At 44.1% G+C, this 19,535-nt stretch overlaps 2 protein-coding genes across 3 annotated transcripts; both read right to left on the bottom strand.

The window, feature by feature from the left end:
* Positions 1 to 1,100: 1,100 nt before the first annotated feature.
* On the bottom strand, positions 1,101 to 9,015 carry adnpb (activity-dependent neuroprotector homeobox b). Of its 2 annotated transcripts, none has more exons than XM_076275953.1 (4): positions 8,922 to 9,015; positions 5,996 to 6,111; positions 5,561 to 5,653; positions 1,101 to 5,458 (listed from the first exon to the last, which is right to left on the bottom strand). In XM_076275953.1, the coding sequence occupies exons 2-4, from the start codon at positions 6,101 to 6,103 to the stop codon at positions 2,423 to 2,425; spliced, it is 3,237 nt and encodes a 1,078-aa protein (XP_076132068.1). In that variant the 5' UTR covers positions 6,104 to 6,111; positions 8,922 to 9,015; the 3' UTR covers positions 1,101 to 2,422. The 2 variants fall into 2 exon arrangements, with proteins under 2 accessions (XP_076132068.1, XP_076132067.1); XM_076275952.1 differs by having other exon boundaries at positions 8,572 to 9,015.
* A 1,360-nt stretch (positions 9,016 to 10,375) lies between these two features.
* On the bottom strand, positions 10,376 to 13,557 carry dpm1 (dolichyl-phosphate mannosyltransferase subunit 1, catalytic). The gene is made up of 9 exons (XM_076276705.1): positions 13,405 to 13,557; positions 12,882 to 12,981; positions 12,761 to 12,794; positions 12,569 to 12,645; positions 12,286 to 12,311; positions 12,065 to 12,160; positions 11,886 to 11,954; positions 11,651 to 11,765; positions 10,376 to 11,550 (listed from the first exon to the last, which is right to left on the bottom strand). The coding sequence occupies exons 1-9, from the start codon at positions 13,530 to 13,532 to the stop codon at positions 11,446 to 11,448; spliced, it is 750 nt and encodes a 249-aa protein (XP_076132820.1). The 5' UTR covers positions 13,533 to 13,557; the 3' UTR covers positions 10,376 to 11,445.
* Between the last annotated feature and the right edge of the window lie 5,978 nt (positions 13,558 to 19,535).

The raw sequence follows: 19,535 nt of genomic DNA on the forward strand, positions 1-19,535 counted from the left end.
CTTCAATCACATAACAAAGAGACTGACAGAGGAAGATGACATCATCGCTGACGAATGAAACAACTTGAGCGGAGAACAGGAGGGAGGGAGGGAGAGAGAGAGGGAGGGTGATATAGCAGCAGCAGTAGGCAGGCCAGAAGCAATTGCCGGCCCCCAAACACACCACTAGGGGCAGTAGGAGTCAATGGCTGCTCCTCACGGCCGCTAGGAGGCACCATTCGTAGATTTCTGCTTGCTACTGCAGCCTCCTCAGTTCTTTTTCCCCTCCCCCTCCCTCACTCTCTCTCTCTCTCTCACTCCCTCACTCTCACACACTCCCTCGCTCTCACACACACTCCCTCGCTTGCTCCATCTCACTCGCTTTTCTCTTTCGGTCCCCTCCCCCCCTCCTCCTCCTCCACTCTTCTAGAAGCTCAGAGAACACGACTACAGCCTCCCTTCAGAGTGAGTCGGGCCTCCTCTGCCTCCCTCCCTCCCTCCCTCCTCCTTTGCTAGCACTCCCTCCCTCCCCACCCTTGCCTCCTCTCTCTTTTCTTTCTGTCTCTCTCCCTCCCTTTTTCCTCCTCACACTAGCACAGCAAGAACAGTGAGCCAGTGGGGGGGGAGGTGGGGTGGGAGAGAGGGAAGGAGGGTGCTCTTGCAAAGGGGTAGTTTCCCTCCATTTTGTAGCCTCTCCCTGAAAGGAAAAAGACTCCTAGGCCTCAACATATCTAATACAAGACATTTATAGAAAACATAATCTGCCCAATACACCAACCCCTTCGCCATGCAGACACATGCACCCCCACCAAATTAAGGGAGTACACAGGACAAGTGATCTAGGCCTGTGAAATTCACGGGCAGAGCATTCCTTCATGTTTTCAGGGACAACCACAACCACCAGCCATAACAATATATGGCACCAATGCTCGCAGTAACGTAATGGCGGATTGTTTGAATATATTCTCCTCGGTTTCTTACAACCCAAGTCTGAACCAAAATATCCTGGATGCTATTTGTCTTGAATATGAACACAACGCCACCTATGATCAGGGCTGTGCTGAAACGGGAAGACCCAAGGATGTACAGACATTGCAAATATGGCAGGATTCAAACCAGTGTGAGAAGCACAATACAGCACTTTATTGTTCAGAAATGCTTAAGTGACAAAATAACAAAAACAAAACAAAAAAAACAAACAACCAAAGAAAAAAAAAAAAAACAGAACAGAAATCGCAGGTCACAAATTAAACATGTACACACAGCAAAGTCAGGTCAACAGCCAAAGATCTCCGGGCACCATGGGCGAAAAAAACAAAAACAAAGAAAACAACACAAGAGCTCAGTCTTAAGGGGTCAAAAAGGTCAACAATGCAAAGAAAAGGGGGGGTGGGGGGGGGCAAGTACTGTTCAGCAAAGGCTGAATTTACCACAGTCTAGCCTACACACACAGAGCTACAGCCATCAGTAAACCAGCCCCAAAACTCTGACCCAAGGGTAGACAGGAGGCCAGACAGGGAATAAAAACTGATCATACAGTAGAACCAAAGTTATAATTACTACCAATAAAAAAATATAATAATAATAATAATAATAATTATAGTAGTAGTAACCAGCCAAAAAAGCATGAGAATATGTCCATTTTAATGTGCATTTAATATATAGATATATTATTTTTTGCTAAAGGTTTTTCATCAAAAATGAAGAGAGCCCGATAAAAAAAGTAATAGCCACCGAAGCCACATCCATTGTCTAAGTGAACCAATGTAGAACATATGACAATCTAATCTGTGCACAAAAAAATGAATAGCATTTTTATTTAATGAATACACCTACACCGACATCTCTTCAGATGTGTCTAAAAGACTGTACAAATATACAATAGCTCTTCAGTATGCCTATGTGAAACGCCTAACTTGTAATTATTAAAATCTAAATATCCAACTCATCTTTGCCACGGCTCAAGTTAGTGGCTAAACCAATAAGTACTCTTTTTAAACTCGAAAGCCAACGACATTGACGGCAAAAAGCTGTCTTCTATTGTTTGGTGCATTTTTCAGTGTGTTCGTTCCCTGCCCTGGAGATCATGTAAAATAATTTCTCCCCACTCGTTTTTTTTTCTTTTTTCATTTTTTTTTAAACTCTGAATCTGAATAAAGTACATTGTAAATAAACTTCACTTCTAACCGCAAAACAATGGCTTCTGGTGGTGGGAGGTAGCCTCTCTCTCAGGCCCTGGTCTTCCCTCCCTTGTTCCTCTCATCAGAGCCACTGATTATGGCTCGCATGAGTTTGGGTGAGGCAGAGTTGTTGGCATATGTCAGTTGTAACAAATGTCACGGTGTGTTGTGTGCGCATCTGTGTGTGTGTGTGTGTGTTTATGGTTATGTTTGAGCATGTATGTGAGTACTGTGTTGTGCGAGAAATGTCCTTGCTGTGCCAGTTAGACTTGCTGCTTGCCTAGCTGGGCCCCTGGTCCTGTCTGTCTGAGTTTCGTCTTGGCGTCTCGCCGGGACCCTGACTTGCGCTTCACAGCTTTCGTAGGCTCTTCGTTGAGTCCGTAGCCGTTCTCCCCATGGACCTCTCCAGAGTCCGGGACGCCTTCCTCTCCCTCCTCCACCTTCTCCTCCCCCTTCTTTCCTGCCGCCTTTGCGTCTACAGTCTGTCCCTCGACAGCGTTCTGGTCCGTCTCCATAGGTTCCCCCCCATCTTTCCCATCCGTCGCATTCTCCTCCGACTCGCTGTCTGAGTCGAGCGTGATGAGCTCCGAGGTCACCACGCTAGGAGGGGTCAAGCTCTTCTTGATTGTCTTGCTTTGGTCACTGGTTGGCGTTCCCTGGGGACCCTTTGGCAAGGCGGCACTCAAACGCCGCCGACCGGCTCCATTGGCGGTACCAGTGTTGGCAGTACCAGTGTTGGCGGTACCAGTGTTGGCGGTACCAATGTTGGCGGTACCAGTGTTGGCGGTAGCAGTGTTGGCGGTAGCAGTGTTGGCGCCATCCTTCAACCACCGTTTGACTGCGTCCTCGGACCGGCCGATGGAGCTTGGGGATGTCCGGCTGTCCGCCGGCTCGTGGTGCTGGAACTGCAGGTTGCCGGGGAAGCCCATGCTGTGCTGCAGCCGGTGGACGTCGCGCATCTTGAAGCCCAGCAGCACCTGGAAGCGCCGCGTCTCGCAGTCGTGCACGCACTTCCGCCGGCGGTTGCTGAAGTGGCTGCCCACGTCGGACTTCCAGAGCCACAGGCTGGCCGCCAGCTTCTCCACCTCGCGCCGCGTAGGGTATGGCTGCAGGTTGAAGTACTTGGTGAGGAAGGCCTTGCGTGCTTCGTACGACTCGTCCTCGTGGCCCTTGGGATCTAGAACCAGCGTCACAGGTTCCTCCGGCGACTTATCCCCCGCGGAACCGGGTCCCGAAGCCTGTTCCGCTCCCGCCGCCGACGCCTTCCGCCGCTTCGGGTCAGACGGGTCGACGTTTTCAGCACTCGCTCGCTTGAGCGAGGAGCTTTGGGACTGTCCGGACTTGGAGGACGGTGTGGGCCTGCTGGCGTCCTTGCCGTTCTGCGTCTTGCCCACGCCGCGGCAGTGCACCAGGTGCAGGGTGATGGTGGAGGCAGTCATGTTGCTGGTGTACACCCCCAGGCAGTGGATGCACTTGTACGTCAGCTTCTTCTCCACCGGGTGCACCGTCTGGATGACCTGGTGCCGCTCGCGCAGGTGGTGCGCCAGCGCGTCCGAGATGGGGCCCTTGAGGATGGAGAAACACAGTGGGCACAGCGTCTTGCCCACGTCCCTCTTGTAGGGCACCGCTGCCTGCGGAGGGCTTTTAACCGCCACTGCCGTTGCCGTTGCAGTTGCCGCTGCCGCCGCGCCATCCTGGGCCTCGCCGTCCGGCTTTGCCGGAGTGCCCGTGGTGGGTTTCTTGACCTGCGAGGAGGAAGAGGCACTGCTTTTCTGCGCGTAAAAGGCCACCGACTCCTCCGGGGCGTCCCGCATGTTGTAGGTGGTGACGATCAGCTGGACATTCTTGGGGTTCCCCTGCTGGAGGGTGAGGTCAAAGGTGAGGGGTGAGTCGGTGCGGGGCCCCACGGGCTCGTTGGGGTGCGCGCTGCGCATGTGCGCCACCATCTTCTCCACGTCGTTGAAGGTGGCACGGCAGTGCGGGCACGACAAGCCGTGGATGAGCATGTGGTTGAGCAGGGTGTCACTGGGCAGGTAGCGGTTGCAGTACAAGCACTTGCTGGTGAAGTTGTGGATCTTCATGATGTAGGCGGCCACGGCGGGCACCTTCTCCGCCTTGTGTTCCTTCTCGAAGTGCGAGCTGTAGACGTTCTCGGGGAAGAGCTCGTTGCAGATGGTGCAGATCTTCCACTTCTGCGTGTAGGATGTGCCGATCACCGACGTGCCGCCTTTTTTGGCCACCACCGAGGAGACGATGGTGGCGGCGGCCTGCACGCGTGGGGTCAACGGCGACGTCTTCAGCGTGGAGGAGGAGCCTACAGCCACGGGGCTACGGACGCCGCTGGTGGAGAGGTGAGGTTTGGCTGCGTGGGACTGCTGTGGCACTGATACCTGGGCATTGCCAGGTAATGTTATGCGCACCTGCTGCCCACCTATGGACACGGACTGCGTGGTCCCTGCTTTCAGTCCAAAGGTGCCCTGCTTCAGGCCCGATAGGAGCCCTGAGGAGTTGAGGCCCACTTTGGGGATCACGATACGGCTTAGCTGCTGGGTGGAGAGAGGACGCACCCCGGCAGTCACCACCGTGCCCTTGGGAGTGACCCCGATGATGCCCTTACTGTCCCCTGGATTTTTGGGCGAGACCATGATCACTGGCTTAGCACGGGGAACCACCACGTTGGTGTGACCGATCATGGCGGTGACTTGGTACCCTATCCGCTCGTGGTCCTCAATTACATGCTGCACCAGCGCCTCGTAGGTGCGTGGCACAAACAGGCAGCGCTTGCAGTGGATGGCTGAGCTGTTGCCACCTGCGGCGCCTCCGGTGCCAGTGTCCCCGCTGCCCCCGGCAGCACCTGTGCCAGTGGCCGCAGCGGCAGCTCCGGTCGCCCCGTTGGGCGGCGTGACCTTCTCCCCCGGCTTCACCATGTACGGTGCAGCCACGTGCTGGAAGTGTTCCCGGTAGATGTGCTTGCGCACAACGTTGTACAGTGGGTCCCGATATGTACACTTCTTACAGTAGTAAACCGGCTGCTCCACGGTGGCCTTGTCTATGCCTTTGCTGAGGGCGCCCATGGCCCCCTGCTGGCCCTGCCGCATCATGTTGTTGGGCATGTGGAACAGCTTGATGTGGGTCTCCAGAGTCTTCTTGTTGCCATTGTACGTGCAGTACGGGCAGTTGAGGAGGATGCGGTTCTCGAAATCCTCGCTGTGGACATTGCGGAAGTGGCTTTTGTAGGCCGAGAAGAACTTGGAGGAGAAGGGACATCCTGAGCAGCAGAATGGCTTTGAGCGATAGTCCTATGGGGAGACGGGGGACGAAACAAGTTAGGAATTAGGCTTAAAGCAAAGGCACTGGCGTTCAACAAGGAGAATAAATAAGTTGAGACACACAACACTTACTTGAGATTTGGTCATAGAAGGATCATACATGCACACATCGTCCCACGTAGTGTGTTTTAGGTAGAAATCATTTGGAACAAAGTCTTTGAAATCCTGTGGAGGGGTGAAGGGAACATGGTCACTACCTGTGGCGCTCCACTAACTGCAGAAAGACTCAGCTACGAGTCCAGATCAATATATTTTTTAGATATTTAAAAAAATATATATTTAATCACAAATAATTTACAATGCATGTATTAACGGAATTCCTCTCAAAGTGTTACATAATTAAGTGTACATGTAAAAAAGCAATCACATCACAATTGGCCAACCTTGTAAGTGTAAAGACGACATGAGATAAGTGACTTAGTAGAGAAGAAGTGATAAATCTATTGATTTGTTTACAGCTGCTTAAGTGGGCGAGGAAGTGCCTTGTCTGGGGCCAAGTGTACTCACGTCAATATGCTTCTTGCAAAACTCCAAGCCGATGTCTCCAAGCACCTTCTTGACATTTTTCCTGGCTTTGCGTAAACTGCCAAGGTTGTTGACTGGGAGTTGGAACATGCTGCCCACTTAGAAAGACAGAATAAAAGAAATCAGAGAAGAGTACATGTGAATGTCTCTAAATTAGCAGCACAATTCCAAAGTACTCAGATCAAGAGTCCAACACCTATGACAACTAACAAAACAGACCCCTGTCTTTGCCCTTTGTCCAGAGGCTAACTGATGCCTTGGTTTTTGAAGACAACCCCAAACTAAGAGTGGCAAACAAACTCTAGCAGTCTTTGACATTAGTTGCACATAAACAAAGCAGAAGAGAAAAATGGTCTGGAAAATCACATGACCGCCGTCATGCTCTTTGAGGCACACAGATCAGAGAACCAGACAACAAACAAAACCTAAAATCGTACAGATTGAAAGGACTCATCAGGTTACCAACACATGCCTGAAAACTTTCTTAATATGCCTGCTGAAGAACACAACAAGGCTTAATTATAAAAATAAACAGATGATGTGAAAAGGTCATGTAGGTCAAAGGTCAACTGACGGCCACATGGCCACTATTGATTGTCACTGATGAGGACCCCCCCCCAGATCCATCCCCTGAGCTGGCAGTCAAAACAGGGGTTGTGAGGTTCCTCCACTGAGGGATTATGGGTAGGGTGTACTAAGCTAACTGTCTGTCTGCTTGTTCCAGCTTCAGCAAAGGGCTGGGCTTTTTTTCTCTCAATGCCTTGCTTTCTCCCATCATTTGTAGATGGCGCTAGAGAACGCTTCTGCCTCCCTGTTATATAAGCCTCTCCTTTCATGCTTGCCCTCCACCCCCCCCCCCCCCCCTTCTTTTTTTCTCTTCTCTGCTTGCCTCCCTGCCTGCTATCACAGGATGGCGCCTCCTACTGAAACAGCAGCAGAGCCCAACCTATACAACATGTCTGCAGAGAAGGATTTTTTTTTTTTTTGGGTGGGGGCAGGAATCAAGACTGCCAGACTGAGGGCCAGCTGGAACCGCAGCACCAACGGTTCCCTGTTTTCCCACAACAGACAATGACCATGAGAATCTAAACAGATCTCGTCATCAGATGGAACGCTCAGGGAGGAGGGGGGCTTTCAAAGGTAACATTTACCTTTGCTGACCTGAAATGCAACCGCTGCCCTAAGTAAGTGGGTGTCTCCCCTTTAGTAGTTGCTGATTTAAAGGAACGACGCTTAGCAGCTCTAGACGCAGAGGATGACAACACCATACAAAACACGACTTTAGATGCAAGCTGCTGCCTGAAAACGTCATTACTTAGAACTGACAGGGATGAGAGCTGTCATTTGTCTATTTATCTTTTGTCTCTGTTACACGGTTTTTGGAACAGAAAACAAATTTATGGAGCGGATAGATGCCGGGATAAATGGGAGGACATTTGACAGTGTCAGCGAACTTTGACATCTGTAGCACCTTGGTACATCCAATCAGAGTCCATACGAGCACAACAAAACTGCATAGGAAAGATTGTTTCCCATTTGAACAGAAACGTTAACAAAGTATCCAGAGGTGCGTCATACAGGGCAGTGACTGACTCACTATTGTGGGATAAAATGTCCAAACATGCTATAGTCCCGTTCACCGCGCAGAAAGACAATAACAATTATAGCTAAATGTTTGTCACCTAGCATAAGCCAGTGGACCTATTAACATCTAATAAATGTAGGTGTCCCGGCCATCAGAGGGACATGCACAAACGGTATTGTAGAGATAGACTTGTTCAAGTTATCACATCAGCCTATTTCACCTCTCTGAAGTCGCTAATGATTTAGCTTTAATATCAAATGTTTCCATCACTTCGACAAGTAAGTTATGACTTGATACTAACAAGCATTTGAACAAACTTAATAAAATATAACAAACCAGGTGGCTAACGTTAGCGGGGCAACGTTAAGCTACAGACATGAATAGTAAGTTAAAAAGCTTCTCTAACCGGAGTTAAAGCAGCTCAAGATGAAAGGACATCGTAAGAAATCAGTCGACAGCCTAGAATAGTTGACCAGTTCATCAACACAATGCAGTATACAGAATAAACATCGAAAAAACACAGGAGCAAACCGGATAGCTAACGTTAGTTCCAATCTTTTGGCACGAGCTGTTTGTCAATGGGGGTGACGACAGGCTAGCTGGCTGCTGACTGATGTAGGCTACTAGCTGACATATCTCAGAAAGCTACCCTTCGCTAGCAGGCAAGGCGGTGGGCTATGGAAACGAGCTTCTTGGCTGATGTAAACGGGGGAACCACAATATAAACTCATGTTATATTCATCACGATATCTGACAAAGAGTGTCTTATGAAGTGTGACTGGAAGAGTATCCACTGCTTTCAAGAAGGGCCATTGCGCTGGTAGCAGGGATACGACATTTAGCTAACGTTAGCCATCCTAGCGTCCAAGCTATTTTTCTGTATTTTCAATGTTTCCTGTTGTTAGCATTAATGCTATCTTAGCTAAACATCCCAGTAGCGAGCTAGCCTCTTGTTTAAGTAGAAGTTAGTTACCTGGCTACGAGTCTGTCTCTCCCGAAAAGGCAATTCTTATTCCAGCACAACCGCAGGCACAAAAACGTGACCGGCACTCTCACTTTCCCTCCTCTTCCTCCAATGGGGTAGGCACAATACACAGCCTCGCTGAAACCATTCGAAACGGGCACACCACACCAAGAGAGGGAGCTCGACTTCTACAACTAGCGGAGTCAGAGCTGTCCGTCTCCCTCTGTTCGGTTACCGGGGATGATGTGCTGAAACTCATCTAGTTAGGTGATCCTTAAGAATACTAGTGTTACAGAAGAGTAGTTGATTATTTCGAGTTATTGGCATTTGTTGTGAACGGGGTTTACCCGGATACCTACACAATCAGATAATCCAAAACTGTCCACAATCAACGCTAGTCTATTCCCTCATCTCCCACACAGACAATACAACCCAATCCAGCGCCTGCTCTGTCCAAAATGGCGTGTCTAAAAGGGCGGAAGTGACATATGTGTTTGATTAGCATAAAAACTCATTGTGCCGACAGAGAGAGCCGTTGAGTACAGAAAATCAGAGATGGGGCTGTCACGCGGTCATCAATCATACCTGTTAAGTAGCGGTTCCCCTTCCTCTTGAAATTCACGACGACACCAGTGTCTCTGATGAAGATTGCTGAGGCGATTTTCCCTTCTGCTCTAACACTGGGGTAAACAAACCCAATCTGCACTTATCACGTTTGGAACACAGGGGGCGCCCTTCTCAGAAGCGCAACTGACAGTGAACGCATGCGTTGAGACTACATCTGGTGCCTTCCCCTCTGCTTCCCCCACAGAGACTCGGATGTATACAGTGCCTGAGTACTTACCCAGCGTCGGAGTACTATCATTTCAGGTGGTGGCGCTGTTCACCGGGACTACTTTTCAGTGCCAGGGACGGGGAGTGACTGTGAGCATCTATGTGTGTGCACAGTTGGTGGTATCCCCTTTAAATGAGTGTTTTTTTTCATGAAGGGGTTAAATATTGGGAGTAACTCATACATCTTCACCCATTTCTCATATAGAAGGCAATGACAGGTTTGTAGTTATGTGCCAATACAGCTGGCACAGCTCAACTGATCCCACATCGTGAGTGTGGGCCTACTCATTGCTCAGTCTTATTACTGACCAAATGTCAGTCATCATAAGCAGCACACTCCTGAAATGCTACTTATATCTGTAACACTGTCAACAAGTGTAATTATAGACTTATAACAAACTAAGAAATATTCATTCACTGTCCACTATATATGTACAGAGTACTACGCTAGTTGATACATTGTGTTGCATTATCTCAGTATATTAACACACAGTATCAGAGAAGAAGAAAATGAAAGATTATGGTAATCATTAAATTGTACTTCTGCCATCCGTACTCAGAAGTGGTCCTGTAACCTATACAGCCAAAGTGGTCCTGTGTTCATAAGCATCATAAGAAGGTAACAGTAGTCTGGACAATAACAGGTTGAATCCGTTTCCAAGGCAAATCACAAACACAAAAACTTCAGTAATCAAAAGTCCTTATTTACATAATGACTTTTTTATGAACATTGTCAGTTATGATGGATAAAAAGCTACAAATTCATAATGTAAACCGCCTTGGATGCGCTCTATGGCACAAAGGTCATTAATAACCTTTCCTCACAGGTCAATACGACACCGGGAAAGAAGAGAAGAGATCAACATGCCCAGACACAGAGATTAGTCAGATCGTGACACACAATCATTATTTAGCCTTCAACTGAGTCTATTGCATTCTTAAAAATACATAATTAAAGCAGAATGCCAGAGCAAATTGATAACCTACTCAATATGACTTTATTTATTTAATAGAGACAGCAATCAGGACAATATGGAAGAGCAATGATCATTTTGGTAACAATGTAACTCATTACAGGCAACATAGAAATATATTTTTTAAAACAATTACAATTTTGGAGAAACATCCAACAGAATTATGCTATACCCCTCACTAAAGATCAAGACAACTACATATACACCTGTTAAATCGCACTGAACACAAAGAAAGGCAAATGCTACAAGCTCATTCCAGGTATGTCCAAAAATAGATCTTAACTAGCTGCTGTGATTACACTGCCTGTACAGGTATAATCTGAATGATATTAATATGCCTAATAATAAAAAAAGTCAGAATCATGATTAAGATTCCCATCAATAATTAATTCCAATCATTTCTTTTACAAAATGGAGCAAAGACTCAAAAGACAATAAAAAGATTGATCATGATATCACACTTGGTAAGCACATAGTGCATTATAATTCCATAGCAAACATGGGTTTGACCAACCATACCTCCAGCAATATAAACCGCTTTACACCCTACATAGATGTCATTATTAATGTCAAAGGTTTCATTTTATGCTAAATGTGACTACTACAGTAAACAGTAAATCTCTTGGCTTCTGTCACATAATGTTCAGTGCACTATCACAGTATGACGTACAATGATAGCCGAGCATTTGGTCACACCAACCCATCAGTTCCTTTCATAACTGCAGTAAAGTACAGGTGAAAAAATAAATATATGCAATGAGCAACAGCACATATAAATTTGACGTGCCAGTTTTTTGTTTTTTTTGACCATCTTTAATTTTTGAACAGTATGCTGAAAATTCAGTTGCCTTGCTTGATGTAGTGCCTTGGGCACAACTGAATCGACATCTCACAGTAGAACATTTCTCTAAAGAGCACATATAAAAATCCACTGCCAATATGACTGACTATCTTCACTTCCCATATACAATATAAATTCATCATTATGAAAGTATTATCATGGACTGACTCTACGCAAAACAGGCTACCATTTAAGCTTGTCTCATGACTCAGTTTATGTAATTCATTATTTAGTTTACGTTGTTGCAAACAAGGTCAGAAGTCCTTTCAGGAAGGAGACAATTTCATTTCCTCCCAGCTTGGACTCCCCATAAACACGGTCCACAAATGAGATGGGGACCTATTGAAATGAGTCGGATATAATATATCAAGATCAGATTATTGTGCATAGGTGCAGAAGGAGAATTGTTGATATTATGGATTTTTTCATTGGGTCTTACCTCTCCAATACTGTATCCCAGTTGTCTAGCACGCACAATCATTTCCATTTGAAAGACATAGCCCTTAGACACACATCGCTCTATCAAGCTCTCCAACACCTCCTTTTTGTATAGCCTGAAACACAGAGATATGAGCCCATAGAACATGAATACAACCTTAAAGCACTTAGCGACATTCCATTCTGCAGGATCACAATCAAACACACACACACACACACACACACACACGTCTTACCTGAAGCTTCCTGTCAAATCTGACGCTCCAGGTCGTAAGAGCACCTGTGTGACGAAGTTCGCTCCCCGGCTGGGATGGTGTTGAAATGACGGAAAGAGTGGGGAAAAGCAGACATTCTTAGCCTCAAATTAAATATCTAATGTTAAATTTGACTGATAAAGAGGGGACTTGGTCATTACCTGATAAGTTTCCTGCGCAAATCCCATCCATACACACCTCCATTTCCACTGTACCTTGTGCCTGAGACCACGTCAAATCCACCTTCTCTTTGTTTTCTGGAACAAACACACAGAATCATACATTCGGTATGGATTTGGAAAAAACATGATACACAGACTTGAAACCTTGAAGAAAACAATCATGGAGTTTGTGATTTCTGGAAACAAAAGGAAGGACTTACTCTATGAACTCTGGAATGAATTTAGGCTGCAACAGAAACGTACATTTGAACATTTTGATGTGCTGTATATTTACTTATTTCAAGCTTTACCAAAGACATCAATGTATTTTTGCCATGTTCCTGAATACTGTAAGCAAATACTTATAAAGTCAAAAATGGCATAGCTCTTTAATGCATATGTGGTCAATTGCCATATATAGTGCTTCTAACATTTACTCTAAAAAAAGAACCACAGATATAGGCATAGTCTACAGTAATAATCATAATATTCAAATAATCATACATGATGAGAGAGATCAGCATCCATGATGAAGATAAAATTGCCAGTGGCATGCTGGATGCCATGGATATAAGCTGTGCCTATGTGGAAAAGAGGATGAAGTATTTGAGTTTGTTGTTATGCTTCCTACTATATATACCTGCACAACATCATATGGAAAATGTTACAAAATTGAAAAAAGGAAAAATACTTTACCTAATCCTAGTTTTTTTGCTCTTGGTCTGAGTAACTGTAAAGAACAAAATGTAGTTAACAACTTTCAAAGCATTTAATTGTTAGGCGTACAATGATGATGCCCCCGCCCCCCGCCACTCACTATCTTGTCCTCGCCATAGATTTTCTGCAACTCTTCAGCAACTTGTAGTGTTCCATCAGGGCTTCCATCATCAATGACGATTATCTCGTAGTTGTACCCACTACACACAACATACATTGAATGATTGTTGTAATGTACAACAACACAAAATCAAGAACATCGTCATCGTCCTAGCTACTGAATCCAATGCAAGTTAGGTATTGAAAGTAATAAAGCGTTAGTTAGCTAGCCGTGACTTGTCAGCACACATTTGAATTCAGGTTAATTTGGTTAGCTGAATGAATCTAAAACTCAAGTAGCAGAACACAACTAAATGTTGAGCCTTTCATTACAATGGCTTCGAAGGGACAATGCAAACTGATACAAACCGTTACTATCGTTAGTTACATAGTAGCTAGGCAAATCATTCAAGAAACTGAGCTGAATTTTGTATGAGGTCATCATAACTTCTTGACTGTCAGAAGCTGCAGCTTATCTGTCAATCCAGTTGAAGATGCGAAAACCTGAATGTCCGGCATCTCACCTGTCGCCGAAGTATTTAACCAAGAGCCACACGATAAGAGGTAGATTTTCTCGTTCATTGTAAGTGGGCAACAACACAGAATATTTGTCTCCCTTCTCTTGCTTTTTGTTACTCTTTCTACTTGCCATGTTGGAATGTTGGGACACCGGCGGATGTAGGCGTAACAAGATATTTTGTCCGTACCACAAACGCCACTTATTGGTTCCGGGGAAATGTGCACCACTAGGTGGAGCCATAGCGTCGTTACAGTTTTTGCCTATTGCTTACACACTAAAAACGAATGCTTAGACCAAAGCCTCAATACCTAAACATACCTAGCATACCTTAAACACTGTGTAACCATAGCTTAAACACATGTTCTGCTTTGCACATTGTTTGCAGTTCTGCAACACACTTATTGCAAAACACTACACACGTTTTTTTACATTACACGTTCTTCAAAAATCAAATATCCTGTTATAATTGGGAAAACTCTTCCATTCAAAATGCCAGCACATCTTGTAATTGGTAAAACCCACACACATACCTTCAAATAAACTTCAGGTAAGTTATTGTGTACCTCCTGTTCAAGTGTGTACTTTTACATTGAGTCCCTGTGTACAGTTTTGTATTTGCCCCTTTACTCCCCATTTCTAAATAGAATAATTATTTTCAGTGTGCCAATGAAAAGTATATGACCACCAACCACATGCCTGCATGCCTCTTTTGCAGGCAATGGAAGTGGCATGCAGAGACGCTGAGACATTTGTTTTGCTATATTTTAGCCATATAGCTATTATAGGTGATTACTGTAGAAAATTATACTAGCACATCAGTGTGTTGCTGCTGATTTGAAAGAGTAATTTAAGAGTGTGTCCATGAGAGGACCAGGCGGGGGTGACACATGCTACGTCACCGATTTTGATGAAACTTGGACAGTTTGAAGGGTCCACCTAAAAACTCAAAAAGCCAAAATAGTACAAAATTTGAAACAACCCAGGGGGAGTTAGGCCCCCGTCCTTGTTTTAGGCCAAAAAACCTCAAAAAAAGGCCCAAAATTGCATAAAATGTTGACATCCCTCCTGCTGTCAGATTTAAACACAGCAAAGTAACAATCCATGCCATCAAAGGTCCATCCAAGGTTAGTTTAAAACTGGAGTTACAAGGCGTAAGGTGTGACTGGTGTCAGTCCAGGACTGCACGTATCTACTATGTCAAATGCCTTTTGGCGAATACCCAAAAAATAGCAATATTCAGACCTGAATATCTCCGATGAGCAACCTCCTTTTTTCAAAATTCTTTCTGCACGTGGAAGGGCCATCTGTGGACTTCATAAATCAAAAGAAAAATGCTCGGCCTTTTTATTATTTTTGTCGCTGTAACCGCCTAAATAGTGTGATCCAGCCAGTGATTTCAAATACATATCTATTTCAATGATTAGTTGAAACATAATGTTTAGGTCATTTATGGTGGACAAATGGAGATATATTATCATCAATCATGTCTACTGATCAAATCCAAGCTAGATTTAATGTCCTAAGTGCAATATATTCTTTAAGGTAGCTCAAAATGACATCATTGGGTGACATACACCAGTATACCCGTAGGTCCAATATTTGCAAATGTGATATCTCCAACATATCTCAGGGCTAGAAACAGTCACTTGGATTCAAATAATAACTTGTAACATTTTGGCAGCCAAAGGTCAAAGGTCAAGGTCACTGTGACCTTATGTATATCCCTTTGTGGTGGATAAATCTCAAAAAATCCCTGACATAATTTCATATGTGATACAAATATTCACTTTGACTCACAGATAACAAATATTTGAATCTGGTGGTCAAAAGTCGAGGTCAAGGACCTTGCATTCTTGAGAAAATTATATATCATAAATGCCTGTAGGGATGTTTTTTCAAATTTGGTACAAATATTCACTTGCACTTTTGTCTTCGTCATTCATCGGTGACCTTCAGAAGGCTCAACAGTGGTATCTGGCATCTCAGACCCAGCTCCCTCCACACTCATGATAGGTTGTCTACCAACCAATACCGACACATTTTTTGGTAATTTGTCTTCTTTGCTGTGGCCGTTTATGATCCGATCAGCAACACAGCCAAGCAAACTGCAGTCCCTTGATGTGGGCACCCACAAATACCAACAAATTCTTCAGTTAATCATCTTTTTTGCTGTGGCCATTTATGATCCCATCAGCAACTATACAACAAACAAAACACCAACCCTTAATGAGGGCACCAAGAAGTACCACCAAAGTCTTTAGTCATTCCTGTTCTTTTTCTCCCACAGTTTCTGATCCAATCAGCAACATAACCAGACCAACTGTAAGCCCTTGATGTGGGCACCCACAAATACCTACACATTCTTCAGTCAATCCTCTTCATTGCTTTGGTGGTTTATTATCTGATCATTAACATACCCAGTCAAAACGCAAGCCTTTGATGCAGACACCAACAAATACCAACAAATATTTAGATACCAACTACCAACCATTGTCACAAATTCTTCAGTCATTCCTGTTTGTTGCTATGGCCATTTATGATCCGATCAGCAACATACCAACATACCAAGCAATATCATAAATTCTCCACTCATTCCTCTTCATTACTGTGGATCTGATCAACAACATACAGCCGACATGCAAGCCCTTGATGTAGGCACCAACAACTACCACTCCAAAAACACAGCAGCAGCGTCTCAGAGTCAATTCAGGTTACAACATGACCCCAAATAGCATGTGAGTGCCATAGCCATTGGCTTGCCTTTTCAGCAGCCTCCAATATTTGTTACAGCTCCTTTCAGTGACCTTCCTCAAAAAAAGTCTAACAGAAGTTTTGTGGCTGATTATATTTGGGTGGTGAAAGGTCAATATTACTCTGACCTCACAAAAAAAAACTATTTCACTATTCACTAAAAAATATTTTTACAACTTGAACATGATATCCTGGAAACACAGAGTATTGTTATTATTGTTATTATCACATGATAATAACATTGTTATTTTTCATGTGATAAATGGTTTTAACATTGGAAAATGTTAATCTAGCTTGGCATTACTCAATTAGCACTGTCCCATTAGCCCAACACAGCAGACAGCGGTCATATGCAGGAATTAAAGTGGGAGGAACGCAGTTCCGCCACCTCGGATAATTTAATAATAAATATATTCTTTCATACCAACGATACAGCACGATTATATTGTTAAAATAATTGGGGAGTTAATTTTCATGTGTACAGAGGTGACCAAGAAGCTATCAATTCTTGTCCAAAAAGTATTGCTACACCACAATACTCAATATTTTGTCCAACAGTGAGTCATTCTTCCCCGTTGCACTGACACTGGATTTTAGGGTTCCCCCACCTGCCAAATCCCACTTTATCCACTGGTCATGTGGCATGCAATGGAAATAGATTCACAAGTAATGTACATTATCATGTTTTCAATGTTTCAGACAGATTTCCTTGTGGGACCCTAACATGAAGCTAGGTGGTTATACCATATCAGAGTCTCTGCTTTAAAACAACTTGTACTAATAAGCAGGGTCTACAGACATGTTTTTACGATGGATGGACATCGAGGTACAGTAGGCTACGAAACAAGTAAAGCCCACCCAATACCCAAAGTAACCATCATGTCCTTGTACACGGGGGCAGCCATGGCCTACTGGTTAGTGCTTCGGCCTTGTAACCGAAGGGTTGTCGGTTTGAACCCCGACCAGTAGGAGCGGCCGAAGTGCCCTTGAGCAAGACACCTAACCCCTCACTGCTCCCCGAGCGCCGCTGTAGCAGGCAGCTCACTGCGTCGGGATTAGTGTGTGCTTCACCTCACGGTTATGTGTGTTCACTGTGTGCTGTGTGTGTGTTTCACTAATTCACGGATTGGGATAAATGCAGAGACCAAATTTCCCTCACGGGATCAAAAGAGTATATACAATACGTATATACTTGTTCGTAAAAATCTCCATTTTGGATGTCCACAGATCCAAGTAAACCAGCATTCTCTTTAGAAGGTTTTTAAAAAATATCTGTGTGGGCTAAAACACTGTTTATGTGTGGATGAAAGACCCAAACATAAAATATCTGGTTATGTGTGTACAGGGCCTAAGTTGTGCTAAATTTGAAATAACTCCCTCAAGGTGTTTCCAGGATATTCTGTTCATGGTGTAAAAATACAGTAGGCCCATGTTGTTTTTTTGAGAGGTCACAGTAACATTGACCACTCACATCTAATCAGTTCATCTTTGAGTGTAAGTGACTGTGTGTGCCGAATCTGAAAGAAAAAAAAACTTCCTATAGGCATTCCTCACAAGAATGTGAAGTAACAATAACCTTGACCTTTGACCTTTGACCATCAAATTCAAATGAATTTGTTATCTGTGAGTGAAAGGCCCTTTCCGAAACTAGCTACACTCTCTCCCTAGCCACTTGCACTCCTAACCAAGTGTTAAAGGAACACGCCAACATTTTGGGAAATTATCTTATTGTCTCTGCCAGAGTTAGATAAGATGATACATACCCTTCTCATCTGTGTGTGTGCAGTACCTCAGTCTGAAGCACCCACTGTTAGCATAGCTTATCATAGTTCATTGAGGTGAGCAGTTGCAACTAGCCTATAGCACCCAAAAGTGATAAAAGAACTCCAACATTTTCCCATTTACATGGAGAACTCGATTTAGCTGTAAGGGTGATTCCCACCTGAGTGCACACCGTAACTTAGGGGAGTGGGTAGGGATTGGTTTCAGAAAGGGCCAGTGTGAATGTTTGTATCACATTTGCAATTATGTCAGGGATTTTTAGAGGTTTATTCACCACAATGGGATGTACATAAGGTCACAGTGACCTTGACCTTTGACCTTTGACTATCAAAATATTACAAGTTATTATTTGAGTCCAAGTGACTGTTTCTAGCCCTGAGATATGTTGGAGATATCACATTTGCAAAAATTAGACCTACGGGTATACTGGTGTATGTCACCCGATGATGTCATTTTGAGCTACCTTAAGGAATATATTACACTCAGGACATTAAATGTAGCTTGGATTTGATCAGCAGACATGATTGATGATAATATATCTCCATTTGTCCACCATAAATGACCTAAGCATTATTTTCAACCAATCATTGAAGTAGATATGTATTTGAAATCACTGGCTGGATCACACTATTTAGGCGGTTGTCACGAAAAAAATAATAAAAAGGCCGAGCATTTTTCTTTTGATTTATGAAGTCCACAGATGGCCCTTTCATGTGGAGAAAGAATTTTGAAAAAAGGAGGTTGCTCATCGGAGATATTCAGGTCTGAATATTGCTATTTTTTGGGTATTCGCCAAAAAGCATGTGACATAGTGGACATGTGCAGTCCTGGACTGACACCAGTCACACCTTACGCCTTGTAACTCCAGTTTTAAACTAACCTTGGATGGACCTTTGATGGCATGGATTGTTACTTTGCTGTGTTTAAATCTGACAGCAGGAGGGATGTCAACATTTTATGCAATTTTGGGCCTTTTTTTGAGTTTTTTTGCCCTAAAACAAGGAGGCAGTCCTAACTCCCCCTGGGTTGTTTCACATTTTTTACTATTTTGGCTTTTTGAGTTTTTAGGTGGACCCTTCAAACTGTCCAAGTTTCATCAAAATCGGTGACGTAGCATGTGTCACCCCCGCCTGGTCCTCTCATGGACACACTCTTAAATGGTATGGTTTTGTCACAATAATTACATTTTTAGATAGGATTGTTGAGTTTTGATTGCAGTGTTTCATTTTGGCATACATGTGAGTTGTTAATCTCCAAGTGCTATGTTTTATTTGGCTGTGTGTAGTTTTGACATAATGAGCCAAATTCTGCAAAAAGTGTGTAAGCAATAGGCAAAAACTTTAAATTATGACATGGCCTACAGTATAGACTACTTATTTTACTTGTTTGAGGAGTAGCAGTTTAAATGGCAGTGTATCCTTTGATGTAATATTCCTCTCCAAAGTTTTGCAGACTTTTGCAGAAGATATTTGGTAGGCAAGTTTCAGTTTGTTGTGATTGGGTGTAAAATTTAGGTAAAAATCAGTTTTTCCCATCAGTGACCAAATGCAATGTCACATTCTTCATAGAAAAAATAATACAAATTTTGTACAAAAGTTTTTT

This window comes from Alosa pseudoharengus, unplaced genomic scaffold (genome assembly GCF_046254945.1).
Source record: "Alosa pseudoharengus isolate Yale_2024_CS ecotype anadromous, Long Island Sound unplaced genomic scaffold, YU_APseudo_1.1 YU_APseudo_1.1_scf_9, whole genome shotgun sequence".
Lineage (NCBI taxonomy): Eukaryota > Metazoa > Chordata > Actinopteri > Clupeiformes > Clupeidae > Alosa > Alosa pseudoharengus.

What these genes read in the sequence shown, in the direction of transcription:
- adnpb (XM_076275953.1), bottom strand. Translation starts at nt 6,103, where the DNA reads ATGTTCCAACTCCCAGTCAACAACCTTGGCAGTTTACGCAAAGCCAGG. An exon ending in TTTGCAAGAAGCATATTGAC is followed by an intron (nt 5,654 to 5,995) that starts GTGAGTACACTT and finishes ACCCCTCCACAG; the next exon opens with GATTTCAAAGACTTTGTTCC. An exon ending in CTTCTATGACCAAATCTCAA is followed by an intron (nt 5,459 to 5,560) that starts GTAAGTGTTGTG and finishes GTCTCCCCATAG; the next exon opens with GACTATCGCTCAAAGCCATT.
- dpm1 (XM_076276705.1), bottom strand. Translation starts at nt 13,532, where the DNA reads ATGGCAAGTAGAAAGAGTAACAAAAAGCAAGAGAAGGGAGACAAATAT. An exon ending in ATGCTGATCTCTCTCATCAT is followed by an intron (nt 12,312 to 12,568) that starts GTATGATTATTT and finishes TTTCTGTTGCAG; the next exon opens with CCTAAATTCATTCCAGAGTT. An exon ending in TGGGATACAGTATTGGAGAG is followed by an intron (nt 11,551 to 11,650) that starts GTAAGACCCAAT and finishes TCATTTCAATAG; the next exon opens with GTCCCCATCTCATTTGTGGA.